Source organism: Rhinolophus sinicus, chromosome 10 (genome assembly GCF_057876585.1).
Source record: "Rhinolophus sinicus isolate RSI-liver-muscle chromosome 10, RSI-T2T, whole genome shotgun sequence".
NCBI lineage: Eukaryota > Metazoa > Chordata > Mammalia > Chiroptera > Rhinolophidae > Rhinolophus > Rhinolophus sinicus.
This window is the reverse complement of record NC_142510.1, coordinates 13,721,992-13,738,617: the sequence shown is the minus strand read 5'-3', so window position 1 is coordinate 13,738,617 and position 16,626 is coordinate 13,721,992. Positions and strand designations below refer to the sequence as shown.

The 16,626-nt window shown below is 44.6% G+C and overlaps 2 protein-coding genes across 3 annotated transcripts in view; one reads left to right on the top strand and one right to left on the bottom strand.

The window, feature by feature from the left end:
* ZNF174 (zinc finger protein 174) overlaps positions 1 to 12,350 on the top strand; it is a 30,537-nt gene extending 18,187 nt beyond the window's left edge. Inside the window, exon 3 of one of the 2 annotated variants that reach the window (XM_088801310.1) lies at positions 7,690 to 12,350. In XM_088801310.1, the coding sequence (XP_088657436.1) occupies positions 7,690 to 7,709 (20 nt within the window). In that variant the 3' untranslated portion in view covers positions 7,710 to 12,350. The remainder of the gene's footprint in view (positions 1 to 7,689) is intronic. The other variant, XM_074322805.2, reaches the window with a different exon arrangement.
* On the bottom strand, positions 793 to 7,667 carry ZNF597 (zinc finger protein 597). Its single transcript, XM_088801496.1, is given in 6 exon segments — positions 793 to 3,267; positions 3,270 to 3,358; positions 3,360 to 4,278; positions 6,876 to 6,975; positions 6,977 to 7,003; positions 7,587 to 7,667. Coding segments are annotated over 6 exon segments (1,311 nt in total). The 3' UTR covers positions 793 to 3,172.
* Positions 12,351 to 16,626: the final 4,276 nt, after the last annotated feature.

Below are 16,626 nucleotides of genomic sequence, written 5' to 3'. Positions count from 1 at the left end.
CAGTGCCTAGAGTCGCGGGGCGGATTCCGGCGGGTCCCCGACAGTCACGCCGGCGTTACCCTCCCGCTGATGCGGAAGGAGAGGCCTGAGGAGCCAAATGGCTCTTGCCCCCGCGGCTCGGCTTCTGTGGAGACCACCTCAGTGGCGGGGCGGGGGGCAGCCCGGCCGAGCGCGCCGATGGGTCCCCACCTCCCACCGAGCCTCGGTACCTATGGAGAGCGCAGTGGCGCGGCCCGAAGGGGGAGCCGGAAGTGAGCTCGCGACTTCCGGTTCCCAGCCTTGCGCGCCGCTCTAGCGCGTCTCGTCTCGTTGGCATTTCCGCCGGCCCGAGCGGCTGGTGGCCGGGCGCGAACCGCAGAGGTTCTCCGAGGCCGAGCAAAGCTGAAACCCCTACCCAACATACCTCGACTTCCCATCCTCCTCCACCCAGACGCAAGCGCTGCCCTTAGTGACCAGGTACCTGGTCCTGTGCCGCCGCCTTGGGGCAAAGACAGGAACAGGACTGAACGTCTAAGCACTGTCTCCCCGAGTGGCGCTGGCATTTTCTTCTGAGTTCCGGGGAGCAAACAACTTTATCTCCATCATTAAATGGCCCCAAGTCATTTATTCACCCTCTGCAAACCACAATCTCACCAATCTTCAAAATTCACCTCACTGCCACCTAAAACCACTGACGTGTAGAAAGCAGTTCACCTTATTGTCATCATAAAGCATTTACTGGATGTCAAATTGCACATCAAATAGACATATCACTGCCTAGTAAGAGGTTGCAATTTAGAGCTAAGCCTGCTAAAAATACACCAAAAACAGTAAAATCGAAACATTAAACGGACAAACAGTACAAGTGCATACAACAAACATATTTACGAGGTATCCAAAGAAACTAGAGATTGCAGCATATTCTCAGGTTTCTATAAGTATAATTACGGCATATCCCCATCCTCCCTAGACTGTTAATGTAAGCAGGCATGTCAAAAAATAAAAGACAAAACACCTGTAGTCATATGGGCCTGAAAAGATGGGTAATGGTCATACTATTATCAGATCAATAGCTCTTTTCGTCTACAAAACTAAAACAGATGAATATACACACTTCTCATGTAGCTCATTTGGTTATTTTTTAAACAAATGGTCAAAGCAAAATCACTGTCCTACTGAAATCCTATACGGAAAACAAGTGTAACAGACAATTCAAAATAGACTACTCAGATAAACCATAATGTTTTGTATATTTGGTAAATTGGCAGATTACTTTGAGCAAAATCTGTGGTATCAGATTGTATGACATGCTGCCCTCATCAAAACAATGTTAATTATATGGAATCTCAGGTCAAAAACTCAAAATAGCATTTACTGTGAAATGTCACTTGTTTTTAGTTTTAACTCTCTGAATTACTGGGTTAGTGATTTTCTATGTTAAGTGGGGAGATGTGAAGACTATTACCTATTGCAACAAAGCTCTAAAAACTTGAGTCCAACTCCTTCAAGAATGACAACTAAATTCCATACTTTCATTACAAAACGTAAACTGTTGACACCTGAATTCTATTGGAATAATGCTGTTTTCATCCATGATAGCTATTACAGACCCTAATATTCTGGTAATCACATTAAGGACTTGTTTGATACACATTTTCATCATTGCATCAACAACAAAACCCAAGAAATTTATGTTCAAGTCAATTTCTTCAGTACAAAGTTTTCACTCTGAATAGTTTGTCAACATCCATGCTGCAAAAAGGTAGTGAACCAACCATGTATAGCAATAAACTTCTGCATGTAGTTTTTCATGCCTATATTAACTTTATTTATTTATTTATTTAATTGGGGAAGGGGAACAGGAGTTTATTGGGGAACAATGCGTACTTCCAGGACTTTTTTCCAAGTCAAGTTGTTGTCCTTTCAGTCTTAGTTGTGGAGGGTGCCGTTCAGCTTCAAGTTGTTGTCCCTTCAGTCTTGGTTGTGGAGGGCGCAGCTCAGCTCCAGGTCCAGTTGCCGTTGTTAGTTGCAGGTGGCGCAGCCCACCGTCCCTTGCAGGAGTCGAACCAGCAACCTTGTGATTGAGAGGACACGCTCCAACCAACTGAGTCATCCAGGAGCTCAGCAGCAGCTTAGCTCAAGGTGCCGTGTTCAATCTTAGTTGTAGAGGGCGCTGCCCACCATCCCTTGCGGGACTCAAGGAATTGAACTGGCAACCTTGTGGTTGAGAGCCCACTGGCCCATGTGGGAATCGAACCGGCAGCCTTCTGAGTTAGGAGCAAGGAGAGCCAACCGCCTGAGCCACCAGGCTGGCCCCCTATATTAACTTGTATCCAGTATTTGTTCATACTAATATGGTAGGCTGATAATATCTCTGAGTTAATGACACTCTGTGGTATCTATCTTCATCAGTTGACAATGTAAACAGAAGGGTGAAAAAACCTTCATCATAAAAAACAATATGGAGCTCACTGGCAGGCCCTGACCTCTTCCTTCAACTCCCTGGGCTCAGAACAGTTTGAATTATATCAAGGTTCAGGTGTAAGCACAAATAAGGCAACAACTGAAAATATGCCTCTTTCACAGTAACTGACACTTAGGGTTTAAAAATTTTCTTTCTGCCTACCAGGAATTAACAATATTACACTAAAGAGACAATTACACTCATGTCTATATTAATGTTTTTGTAAAAGTGATATTTTTCTAATCTCTTATGGAGATGTGGCATAACCTTGGAAAATAAAGAAAAATGTAAAACCTGAAGTTAATTGTGAAGGAAACCTCATCTGGAAAAGTGACTTTCTATAGTGAGGCACAGAACAGCATTTTGGGCATAATGCGTACTTGGGGAACAGTGTGTACTTCCAGGACTTTTTTCCCAGTCAAGTTGTTGTCCTTTCAGTCTTAGTTGTGGAGGGCACAGCTCAGCTCCATGTCCAGTTGCCATTGTTAGTTGCAGGGGGCGTAGCCCACCATCCCTTGCGGGAGTCGAACCAGCAACCTTGTGGTTGAGAAGACGCACTCCAACCAACTGAGTCATCCAGGAGTTCAGCAGCAGCTTAGCTCAAGGTGCCGTGATCAATCTTAGTTGCAGAGGGCACCTTCCCCCATAATACCTGGCATAAAGGGTAATCGTTCCCAATTTTTAGTATGGATACTGAAAAGCACAAGCATTAATGAGAATTTGCTATATTTACATGACGTTTTTCAAATGGGTTTGCTGATGAATAATGAAATGCATTTTCAACCTGAAACTTTTCCCACACACGGTACATGTGAAAGGTTCCTGTGGCTCTGCTGGTGGAATGCAAGCTGTGAGTCCAAAATAAAACTTTTCCCACATGTCTTGCTTTTGTGGAACTTTTCCCCTTTATGAATGCTGATGAGAAATAAGGTCAGAGATACAAAGAAAGGTCATCGCACATTCAGGACATTTTAAAGGCTTGAATTTTGAAAACAAAAGCAATTTTTCCCTACAATCACTGCAGTATTCAGCGTCATCCTTGTGGCCCTTCTCGGAAAGGGCAAGATGTGAGGGCCACCTGAATCATTTCATGCAGCAAGTGTACTGATCCTGGGTGGCTGATGTGTGCATTTTCTTATGCAAAGCAAGATATGTTTTCTGACCAAAATATTTACCAGAGTTGGTACATTCATAGGCTTTATTGGTAGCGTGGGTTTCCTGATGCTGTGCCAATCCTGGGTGCCACATAAAACGTCTCCCACATGTGCCACTTGTGTAAGGTTTCTCCTTTATGTGGACATTCATGTGCCGAGACAGATGTGAGTGCTAGTGGAAGCTGCTGCTGCACTCAGCACACTAATAAGACTTCTCGCCAATATGGATTCTCCTGTGTGTCCTCGGGTTGGCTTTATGGTTGAAAATCTTCCCCCAGGCATCACATTTATACTTTTTCTCTCCCGAATAAGTTTTCTAACGCAAAACAAGGTATGAATTATCACTGAAGCTTTGGTCACATTCAGGACACTTGTATGAATTTCTGGCTTCTTTCCCAGGAAATTTAAGAATTTCAGAAAGTGCTCTGGTTCCTAAATATTGAGATAGTTCTATTAATGGGGTGTGGTTTTCAATGCTAACTACTAGGCTTATGAACCTTTTCTTGCAAGCAGAAGTTCCACCTGATATTTTCCTTTCAAGGACTCCAACTCCAGTCTCAGAGGATTTTTCTGGGTAACAGACAAGGGGCACAGCAGTGGAGTATTTTTCTAGGGCAAGCTCATCGAGTCCCATAGATTGTAAACTTAGCTGCTGATTATTCTCAATCTTCCCTTCCCCTCCTGTTGATAAAAGTAAAACAAAGCAAAGCATAAACAACACCCTGAAGTGGTACTGGATACAGAACAGCTAAGGTAGTCACACAGAGGACCAGGAAACTGTAGATGCTTTATCCTATAACTCAGACACTGATAATATACACAATCAGGAGCCAGCAGGCTCTATTGGCTTCTCAAAGGATCTAGTTCTAGGTGAGCCTGTGAAGGGAGGAAGCAGAAAATAACTACAACTAAGTCAGGGTCCAATGGGATAGGAGCTAAGGGCAATCTTGGTAGACACCGTCTAGAGGTGGGATCTTCCAGTTAGTTCATTTAGGTCTCAAGAGCTTTTCACCGTGTAAGCAGTCTCAAGTGACAGCTGAGCAACCACAATTCGAGGAGGGAGTGGGATTCATATTTATCAAGAAAGAAAGAGAGTAAACGAGTATTTTTCTACCTAGCAGAGAAACAATCTCGTTATTAGAAATCATTTTATTGTCACCAGGAGAGTTCTCTAAAATTTCTTTACGTCTCACCAAGGAAAGATTAAGGTAGAGCTGCTCCATGAACCACAGGCAAATAATAACCAGTCTAACTGCTAGGATGGCTGACAAAACTCGGGCCTGCCAAGAAGCATTTCTTTTTAATATTTTCCCAAACATTCTTAATTTATAAAGCCAACATAATATCAATACAAAGGTGGTCTTTCCTTCCAAAAAAACAATCCCATGACTGTCCCAGCTCACTGCCTGGAAAGGGTTTCTGGGCTGAAGTGCATCGTGTGGGAATCCAAATGGTACCCAGTGTTTTTCCTGATTTGAGGAGACCAAGTTCAGTGATGCCAATGTGGCTAGAATTTGACAGCAAAATATCAGAGAAGAGGCAGGTGCCCAGGCACGGAGCTCTGGGCATCTAGATGGGGTCCTCTTAAGACTGGCTAAGTATTAATCTAAAAGTGCATGTGAGGAAACTACCCCAGGGCAGTGAAAAAACCACCAAAAAGGAACAGAAAGAACAGTCTCCAGAATTCACGTAACAGTTCAATAGTTCATGTTCCCACCAGCCAAAGTGAAAAGACTCCCTCACGCACAGGGCATTGGGCAGTGTCCTCAGAAAGACACTGCCCTAGTAACAGGCCAATCAGCCCTAGATTAAAGGTTGTTCTGAATACACCCTAACAAAGCAAAGAGCAAGGCTTGAAAGGATCATATCGATCCCAAGTAACTTAAATACACCCCACAATAAAGTCCAAAACTATTTTAAAAAAATACAGAAAAGCCAGCATCCAACAGTATGAAACTCACAATACCCAGCATCCAATCAAAAATTACTAGGCACGGCCCACCCGGTGGCTCAGGCGGTTAGAGCTCCATGCTCCTAACTCCAAAGGCTGCCGGTTCGATTCCCACATGGGCCAGTGGGCTCTCAACCACAAAGTTGTCAGTTCAATTCCTCGAGTCCTGCAAGGGATGATGGGCAGCACCCCCTGTAACTAAGATTGAACGTGGCACCTTGAACTGAGCTGCCTCCCGGATGGTTCAGTTGGTTGGAGCGCGGGCTCTCAACCACAAGGTTGCCAGTTCAATTCCTTGAGTCCCGCAAGGGATGGTGGGGAGCGCCCCCTGCAACTAAAATTGAACATGACACCTTGAGCAGAGCTGCCGCTGAACTCCCGGATGGCTCAGTTAGTTGGAGCACGGGCTCTCAACCACAAGGTTGCCGGTTCGACTCCCACAAGGGATGGTGGGCTGTGCCCCCTGCAACTAGTAATGGCAACTGGACCTGGAGCTGAGCTGCGCCCTCCACAACTAAGACTGAAAGGACAACAACTCGAAGCTGAACAGCACCCTCCACAACTAAGATTGAAAGGACAACTTGACTTGGAAAAAAGTCCTGGAAGTACACACTGTTCCCCAATAAAGTCCTGTTCCCCTTCCCCAATAAAATCTAAAAAAAAAAAAAAAAAAGATTACTACAGAAGAAAAAAAAATTTCCAGGCATGTAAAGAAGCAGAAAAATATGAACCATAACTGGGAGCAAAATCAAACAACAGAAATAGACCCAGATGATAAAACAAGTAGAAAGAATGTTAGAATAACTATTGTAAATATACTTCATATGTATGAGAAGTTAGAGGAAAACATGAACATGATGAAGAGAGAAGTGGAAAGTATGAGTATGGGGTAGTTCAAATAGTCAACCCTAGTCAGGGATAAAATCTACTCAGGCATAGAACATTTCTGCATAAAGTTCCCCTAAGGTGAGAAAGGCATAGCACCTTCTTGAGAGTAAATCAATTTCCAAACTTTAGCAAATGACAGTAATCTATACTAAAGGGGTTTCACAAGTAAAATTGTAAATTGACCGTAACAAATATTTGGGAAGATAATCAGGTACTGCCATGTCTCATGAAAAACCAGTCACTGTATTAGACAGGATTTTTGTCTTTTAAAACTCATCTCATCCTTTGAAAATTGCACTGCCATGCAAGTTCTTATATCCACATAAATCACCCAGGGATAGGTCCCACTGCCCAGCCATACCAACATGTGGATGAGACATGAACTCCTATTCATAGAATTGACCAAAGTTCCAAAATGCAGGAAAAACAATCACCTTACCCATCAAGGCCATATCCTTGAAACACTCCTGTGTGGTGTTTCTGCTGAGTGACCTCTGGCCAGGGTACAGACTCACACTTTCCTCTTGAGAAAAATACACGGGTCAGATCCTCAAACAGCATTGGTCCCTAAAACAATGAGAGTCCACCTCAGGACAAGCGGCATGAACCCCACGCCCTCACTCAGTCTAGGAAAGCTAAGAAGAGCTAGAAACATCAGATGCAAGAGAGATAAGGGCTTGGTGTAAAAGGTTCTTGAGTGCTGCTGGGAATGGTGGTGGGGATTGGGGCGGAGGGACTAAAAATGGACATCATTTTTGAGGCAGTGGTCTCAGGACCAAGATGGTAAGCTGTGGAAGTTTTAGAAGACTACTAGAAGAGAAAAGATGAGGGAACAACTTTTGGGGAACACAAAGTAAGGATGCTCTAAGGGAAAAGGGATGACTGAGCAGCCTAGGAAGAATCACGAAAGGGATAGGGATTCCAGTATTCTCCCAACACCCTCCCCTTTGCGAGTCCTTCTTCCACATAACACTCTGCTAAGCTCACTGTAGCATCTCATCCAGGCCTCTTTCCTTCCCTAAATTTACCAGTCCTATAAATAAACAGACCTTCAGTGTGATTAAGAATCACTTGAGGGGATTGTTCTGTTTATTCAGGTGTGGAATGAAGCCTAGAAATCTGCAATTTGAGCAGCATTCCAGAAAAACACTTCGAGATACTCTGTTATAGCCTTCTCCAATGGGCCCCGTTCCCAGGTGGTGGTTCTGAATTTAAGAATTTGATAAGCCATTTTTCCTATGTGCCTGGTCTAGGAATGAAGGCATCTTGGTGAAAGGGATATTTGGAGATCAGCGGGCCTCCTGGCATACTTTCTAAATGAGGACCGGCAGACGCCAGAAAGTAGCGACCGGAACTTGGACCAGGAGAAGGGACCTGGTCTCACCTGGGCCCTGGTTGGTGCGAGCATGGACACCATCTCCGAGAGCAGGAGTGCCTTCTGCAAGACGCCACAGTAACTTCGGGACAGAATTGGGAAAAACAAGAAAAATCCTTGGAGGGCCAATTCGGCTGCAAAGCTCCTCCAAGCACCCCCAGGCTCCCTCGCTTTCCCAACCCCTTTAAGACCTGAAACGATGGCTCTTCTCCCGAACTCAGCCTCGGAAGGGCATACTCCCGTGCCGGCCGGGGCCCCACTTACCACTGGGACTAATGATCTTAGAAAAATCTCCTGCTACCCAGGTTAAAACAGTAGAAAGTTACCCCAAACGAGACCCGAGACCGCGAGCTACAGCCCCCTCGAGTCTCACATTCCCATTCTCCCCAACGTTGGAATTACCGGGAAAGCAGCCGGACGCGGCACGCCCCCTTTCGTTTACGCAACCCTGTCCTGTGATTGGCCAGCGTGACTGCGGAGGGGGCAGTTCCTTTAGTGTGTTTACCAATCAAGTCCCTTAATGGCGGACGATGTCTCACCGTGCATGCTGGGAGGTGTAGTTTGCTTTCTGGTTTTCCAAGCAAGTATTTCCGGTTCCGCTGCCTGGGTCTCCCTGCTGAGTTTCTTGAGGGCTGATCCCATCTAGTGGAGTATTAGGGTGACTCAAGAGGGACGTAATGTTTCAGAGAAGAAGGAAATTAAGAGAGGGAGACTCCGAAACCCGAAAGATTATCGGTAGCGAAACTTGGGTGCGGCCGGGGTAAGGTGAATGAGTGACCAGGAATGCGGGTCCTTGGCTTGAGCGGCCCTCTTGTCTTGGGCTGACTGTGGGTACGTAGAATGTAAAGTGGTGTCTTCTACTTGGACAAAATTCAGATCGTCTTAGGCCAGATTGTAAATCTCCGACCCAGTGCATTCTACTGGCAGTATGCCCGGCCGCTCCAGCCCTATTGAGATCAGTCTCAGAGCCTGAAGCTGGAGTAGAGCCATCGTTTTCCTTCGCGGGATGTTGTGTCTCCTTGTACCTCACATTCGGCCTGCCCCATTGCGACGTATTTCCCACTTTACTGACACTGGGTGCTGTGGTGTAGAGATTTGGAATTTAAAAATTGAGCTCTTTCTCCAAGCTCTGCCACTAATTGCTTGGGTCCTCTTGGCCAATTCACAACTTTGCTTTTCTCAGCTTCAAAGAGTTCAGAATACCTCTCCTTAGAGTGTAGTTTCAAAGAAGTTTCTAGCTTACAAAGATGTTTGGAAAAACAAGGATGTTACATACCTTCATAGGAAATTCTGAGTGAGTCTCAATATATTCTCTTATTCGAGTGCCAGGCATATGCCTGTACTTAAAAGGTTAAACAAGGAATGGGTGCATAGTTAATGAAACATTATCAAAGTTCACAAAATAAGTATTGGGGTTTGGTGGAATATCAGGATAGCTTCCGCCTCAGGTAATTGAAAACCCAACAAACCCTGTTCAAGGTTAGGGCAGTTACAGGTTTGTTAATTTAGTGGTTCAGTGACACCATCAAGGTCCCAATGCTTCCATATTTCTCCTCTGCCATCCTTAGCATGTTGGTGAAGATGACAATGCATTGTCATGTATCTATCCTAAACCAGTCATTATCAAGAGTAAAAAGACTACCTACCATAATTGGCTTTGACTCATCATGGTTCACTCCCTGGCACTGTGGGAAGGATCCAGTCTCCCCTGGCCATCTACTTGCACAGAACTAGAGCTCTGTTGGAAAAGAAAAAGAAGGAAGTAGACTAGATGTCAGATAGGTAACTTAACAGTATGTGCCACAAGTGACATCTGTTGCCAACTAGCTCAGAGCTAGGCCTTGAGGGAATGGGTCACAAAAGATGTATCTGGGGGTCCCAGGAGGAAGGAAAAAGGTGTTGAAAGGACAGGTGTAAGAATGATAAGGACAAACTTCTCTACAGGCTAAACAAATCCAAAGCATAAATGGTTAGGAAGAGCTAACAGCCTGGTATATGTTGGTATGAATCAAAAGCATGTTCATCACAGAGCAGCTGTGCTGTTCCAGTAGTCCTCTTTCCCCTCTTTCTTTGCACTTATATTTAATGATACACTTATATTCCTGTTTCAGAGATGTCTCGTTTGGGGCTCAGATTCTCCTGATTTTGAGTTTTGGCTCTTTCATCAAGAACGAGCAGCTCTCATGGCCCTTTCGTTTGAACTGTGCTCATTATTACAGATAAACACAGTGTCAATGGCTAGAAATGAAGCTTGTGGTATTAACTCAATGGATAACAAGAGAAAGGAGGTCATCTCTGAAACGAGAGAGGAAACAAAATCTTTCCTAGACCTTCTAACTACCGAAACTAAACAAGTAGATCAAGAAAGAAGCTTGAAAGCTTGATCTTGCTAAAAGTAAAGAGATGAGCTACAAAGTCTAAGATAGACCAAGACTGAAAGAATAAGACTGAGTTATACTAACTTGATTTTTTAAAATTCAAAGATACTTGACTTTATTATCCATTATATGTTCAAGTGAAATATTTTAATCAGCAAAACTTTAAAAGTCCTTCTGCAACACCCTTTGACAAGTTTCTTCATTTCAGCCTTTAACATAAAAATAACAAAAATCTGTATGTGTTAACATCCTTCCTATAGCTAAACATCTGCTTTCTCTATGAAGATCAGATCTCATCTTTTTAAAATTAAGACTGACTTATTATTTAAAAAGCAATATACATGCACTTTGGAAAGTTATAGAATGCATATAAGAAAAAAATGCAAAAATAAAAGTACCACCCTGATATTACCACTGTTTACTGCTCACTATATATTTTTTCCTTGGTAATTTTAAACATGATTTCCAGAATTAACTGCTTACTAGGTTTGGCATTTCTAACACCCCAGAAGATACTGCTTTTGGGTGTCCATTATTTAAAAATAAGTATGTCTCTGGTTCTTACAGCCTTTAGTGTATCCTTCATGCGATATTATTGGTGGGAAATTGGCAGAGCCTGCCCACATAGGTGTTAGCTTGTTGCTCTGCCTTGTCCAGAGGAGCCTGATAACCTCCCTATCTCTGAGGCTGGAAGAGGGTTCTGCAGCTGAGGTAGGCATTGAGGGTTTTTCTTCAAGTGCTCTATAAAGGACTGCTTCTACTCGGAAGCTGGGAATGTGGTTAGATTACAGGCGTAGAGACTGCTGGCTCTACCCACTGGCAGTGTCGCTAGGTTATCTCTCTGCTTGACCAATGGCCAGAGGGTAAAAAGAGCCAGGAGTAGGCCAGAGAAAAGTAATAATACACCTGAAGACACCTTATAGACAGAGGGAGGAAGAGTCAGCAGAACTCTCAGAATAGGCAGTTCCTGATGAGACAGAACTCCTGGAGGAGACAATGACAGCTCTACCCCCAATACAACTGGATTATAGCAAAACTTTCTGGAACTGAAAAGCGTGTTTTGTTTTTTATTTAAGTTCCATAGATAAATTGAAGGAGAGACTGCTTATCACAGAGCCAGTGGTCTGTTAGATCAAGTGGAAGAAATATCTCAAAGCATACCAGAAAGAGAAAAACTAGGAAAGCAAAGACTAGGGGGCTGATCAATACTGAACTCCGTGCTGTTTGTTTCCTGAACAAATCTCTGTGACCAGCTTGCTGAATTATCTGAGCCAATCAGGGATCCAAGGGAGAATGTGCTGACTTTCACTGGTTAAACCAATTAGGGATCATTTAGAGGGTGGAGTAAGTCCCACCCACACAATGGGAGAGAGTAGAATTTTTTGTTTTTAAGAGGACAACTACTTTGAATATCCCTTGTAATACGTGGTACCTAACTTAAACAATTGTCCTGAGGATAAGTGAGATCCTGTGTACGATGCTTAACACAGTGCCTGGCATACAGTAAGCCCTGGGAAAATAGCTATCATTATTTTCTCATTTGTGTTCAAAAAGAGTGTTTTTAAAGTTGTAATGGATATATACGCCTTTCTCAGTTTTGACAGTTCATCTTAAACTTATCCTAAGTTCATCTGTACATTGAACACTGGAAACAAAAGAATGTTGTTACTTGGTCTTCACCTGGGGAGTGCTCAAACTTTACTATGCATATAAAGAACCGAGGGATCCTGCTAAATGCAGATTCTCAGTTAAATGCAAATTCTGATTCAGTCACTCTGGGTGAGACCTGAGGTTCTGCATTTTTAACAAGCTCCCAGGTGATGTTGATGCTGCTGGACCACAGACCAATTTGAGTAGCATGGACTTACATAGGGTTTTCCTCCGTTGTATGATTGAAGGGGATTACCACTGCATCCATATTCCATGATGGCAACATGGGGAAAGCAGAGAGAGAGGAGGAGGAAAGCAAGCAATTTCCTTTTCTTAACCCCATCTTTTAAAAATTTCAAGCCTTCTGAGAATTTGAAAGAATAATGCAATAAACATCTATGTTCCCTTCACCTAGCTTCATCAATTGTTAACATTTAAACAATTTCCTTTTGAGAACATGACACACAAGTTACCTACATCACTTTTACTCTTGTCCGTTGATAAAAACTTGGGCATATAACCTCACCTTGCCCCGAAGGAGGCCAAGAAATATAAGCCTAGCTTGACAGCAGTTTGCCTGCTATAGGGGTGAAGTTCTATTACTATAAGAAGATATGATAAAGCAGTTACTTTTTTTTTAATTTTACCATCACTTCCCCCTTCTTCCACCTTACCCCCCACCTCCCCACCCCCGCCACTCTGGTTTAAGCCATTGTTTCTCAGTCTAGTTGTGTAGGACCCAGCTCCCTGACCATGCTGGTATTGTGAGCCTTGCGATCCCCCTGGCTGAGGCCGTCGGTCGCCAGTCATCTATTGGCCGCTCACAGCAGCTCATGGCAGTGTCAGAGCCTGCCAACGAGACGAACGGTCCCTGAAGTGGGGAGTGAGGATTGAGAAAAAAATAGACAAGAGACAAAGATGGGATCGGGAGGGCGAGCAGTTCTAATTAGACTGCAGCACCTGCTTTATTTTCCAGCTTTCTTTTATACACACAGAGACAAGAAGGTTACATAGAGCAACTGAGGCAGGGAGTACAGATTTATTATGTTTATTCAAAGTTTGGCCCTGACTGTCTTTATCTCTCTGACAAAGCCTCATCCCCAGTACAGCTGGCGTCTGTTCTTATCTTATCGGAGATCTCCTTAGCAATCTTCCCAAACTCTGCTTGAAGTTACATTTTCTTAACCCTTAATGCTCCAGCTCCCTACATGGCAGCTCTCGCCAGCTGCTGGCCGCTCACGATGGCTGCTGACCACTGGCCACTCATGGTAGCACATGGTAGCCCGTGGCAGCACTCAGCAGCCCGCAACAGCTCACAGCAGCTTACGCCAACCTCCGGCTGCCCATGGCAGCCCAGCTCCAGGGAGAGCTGTTGTTCACAATCTTAGAGCTGTTGTTCACAATCTTAGCTGTAGAGGGCACAGCTTACTGGCCCATGTGGGAATCAAACCGGCGACCTCGGCATTAGGAGCATGGCACTCCAACCAACTGAGCCACAGGTCCGGCCCCAAGCAGTTATTTATTTTAAAAAGCAAATGAAGGAAGAGGCAGAGTGGGACAATGGACACTAGGGGACAATTAGTCGCCTCTGACACACTAGCTCACCAAATCTTGTAACCAATTCTCTTCAAAGTGGACTCTGGAAAGATTGCATCTAAATTTGCAGCCTATCTCTAGAAAGTATGTAGGACTTCAAAGAATGTGGTTTACACACCCACCTCACTCTTGACTGTCCTGTCATTTGTCTTGCTGCATTGTGTGGATCTTTCTAATTCCTCTTAATTATTTTTGCAACAAGTTTAATAATAAATAATTTAATAATTACACAGTAAACATAATTGTGTAAAGTGCTCAGAGTGTTCCGAATGGGCTGAAACATGACTTACCATAGCATCTTTGCTTACAGTAGCATATTTCTGGTACTTAAACCTATAACTCTACAGAGTTGTAAATAGTATTACATTAATTTTCATTTTGTCCAAGTGATTTTTCAGCCTTTTTTAAAAATAAATTTTATTGGGGAATATTGGGGAACAGTGTGCTTCTCCAGGGCCCATCAGCTCCAAGTCGTTGTCCTTCAATCTAGTTGTAGAGGGCGCAGCTCAGCTCCAAGTCCAGTTGCCGTTTTCAATCTTTAGTTGCAGGGGGCGCAGCCCACCATCCCATGCGGGAATTGAATCGGCAACCTTGTTGAGAGCTCACACTCTAACCAGCTGAGCCATCCGACAGCCCTTTTCAGCCTTTTTAAAAAATAGGAACTTACAGAAACTGTTACAAAAAGGAAATCTAAATACAGGTTGCTTTAAATAAATCAGGATTCCACCAGCCACTACACATCATATTATGTAGACAACACTAGAAGATCTATTACTTGTTTTATATCTCCCTGTTATACTACTATTTTTTTTTTCTATTATACTACTCTTGGTCTAGGTATGATCGAAAAATATAGCGAATGTTTAAATTAAAAAAATTACAGTAAAAGACACATTGACATTAATCCCCCTCAAAATAAACCCCCTCGCTTTGAACACACTTTTTCCATTGTCCTTGCCACTTTCTGAATTCCAGTTCTGGAATTCCTCTTTTGTGAATGTCTTTACTTCATTCTCCATCATAACAACACTCCATATCACACATCTCTTCTGGTTCGGCAATTTCTGTGAAATAGAAACATTACAGTGTGTCCTCGTCCACCTTATTCACTGAATCTGGCACAGATCTGACACCATGCAACTTCTGGCTCTTCCCCAAAGTCAAAATGACCATGAAAGGTAAACTTTTTTAATCGATTGAGAATATTGAGGCAGCCACGACAGCGCAACTAAAGACACTCAGGAAAGGGGACTTCCAGATCTGCTTTTGGCAAGAATGATGGGGTAAGTCTGTTCAAAGTGAGGGGGAGTATTTTGAGGGGGATTAATGGCAATGTGTCTTTGTGGGGACAGAGCCCCAGAGAGTAGTTTACAGGCTCTCGGCCTCACGTGGAAAGGTGCTGGCTCGGCTGTGGCTGATTGGCCGTCGGCTGTGGCCGGTTAGCCGATTGGCCGCTGGTATAACTGCTGCGGCTACGGAGGAGAGCCGAGGACTGCCGAGGATTGCCGAAGAGCCGAGCAGAGCCGAAGAGAGCAGAAGAGAGGAGAGGAACAGGGTCGAGAGAGTGGAGGAGAGTCGTCGTTCGGTCGGTTGGCGGAAAGGTGGACGGCAGGTCGCACGTCCGGTGAACCCAGCCTCCAGTGAGACCATAGTGGTATGACTCCCCTACCTATGGCTCCGTGGGTGTTCCTTTTTGGCCTCACCATATCCTGCGTTCTTGTGTGGGGAGCGGGAGCAGAGACCCCGCAGGCGGCCTGCCTGAAAAATGGTGCGGCGAGCAGGGTCTCCCGCACGACAGTCTTTTACTATAATAAATTTTTTTATTTATACATTCACCTTATTTCTTGATCACACCTTGTATACCAGTTACCTTCAAAACTTCTAATGTCTCTTTTTTTTTTTTTTTACTGGGGAAGGGGAACAGGACTTTATTGGGGAACAGTGAGTACTTCCAGGACTTTCCCAAGTCAAGTTGTTGTCCTCTCAATCTTACTTGTGGAGGGTGCAGCTCCAGCCAACTGAGCCATCTGGGACCTCAGTGGCAGCTCAGCTCAAGGTGCCAAGTTCAATCTTAGTTGCAGGGGGCGCAGTTCACCATCCCTTGCAGGAGTCGAGGAGTTGAACCGGCAACCTTGTGGTTGAGAGCCCACGCTCCAACCAACTAAGCCATCTGGCACTGGCCCATGTAGGAATCCAACAGGCAGCCTTTGGCATTAGGAGCCCGGAGCTCCAACCGCCTGAGCCACTGGGCCGACCCCAAACTTCTAATCTCTTTAGGTGCCTTTTCCTTGTCAGAATGTTAAAAGAATGTGCTTTTAACGTTTCTAAAATACTGTTATTTTTTTATTTACTTTTTAAAAATAATTTTATTAGTTTCAGGTACACAAGACAAAGCAATACTCAGACGTTTATCATTTATATCCTCACACTGTGTGAACCCCCCACCCCTTAAAATACTGTTATTTTATTTATACTGTTTCAATCTGTGATAACGTTTATTCTCTCGTATACGAACTAAATCCTGTAAGGGTTGATCATTGTAGCCCTTGGCTGTAAGTAGGTCCTTCTTATTCCATTCTTCAGCTCTGTGGACCATTGTTTAAGTTTGAAGGCATAGAATAAATTTCTGCTTTAAAGTTAACATCAGATTTTGCTCGACAGGGTTCTCTAGATCTTGCCATATAGATCATCCTGCAACTTGAGGGCAACTGATATCCGCCCATTTACATAGCGGCAGCCCCAAAGGACCTTTCTGCGGAGACTGGCCTCTGGCTGTTGGCTGATGCCCGGCGCTAGGCGGGATGATGCTGTTCGCCAGCCGGGGGTGATCACTCAGTCACATTTCCGTGGCTCGACACCCCCCAGGCACTGGGCATGGACAAGCCCAAGTCCCAAATCCAAACCAGGGGAATGTTAGCTGAGAATTGAGGGCTGTAATTCCTATCTTTGGCAGCCTCCCTGTCTGCACATGGGCACTCGGGCTCCGGCCCGCATCAACTTGGCGCTTCCGCGGGCTCTCGGAGCCTCACCGACCCCTCTGCGGGCGCACACCCGATCCCCTAACAGGGCTCCAGCCTCCCTGCGACCCGGCTTCGGGCTTAGGCCTGACCGCTCCTAAGATGGCGGCGTCGGCGTCTGGGAGGCGGAGCCCCACGTGGGCGCCAGTAGCCAATGGGCTTCCAGTCTGTGCC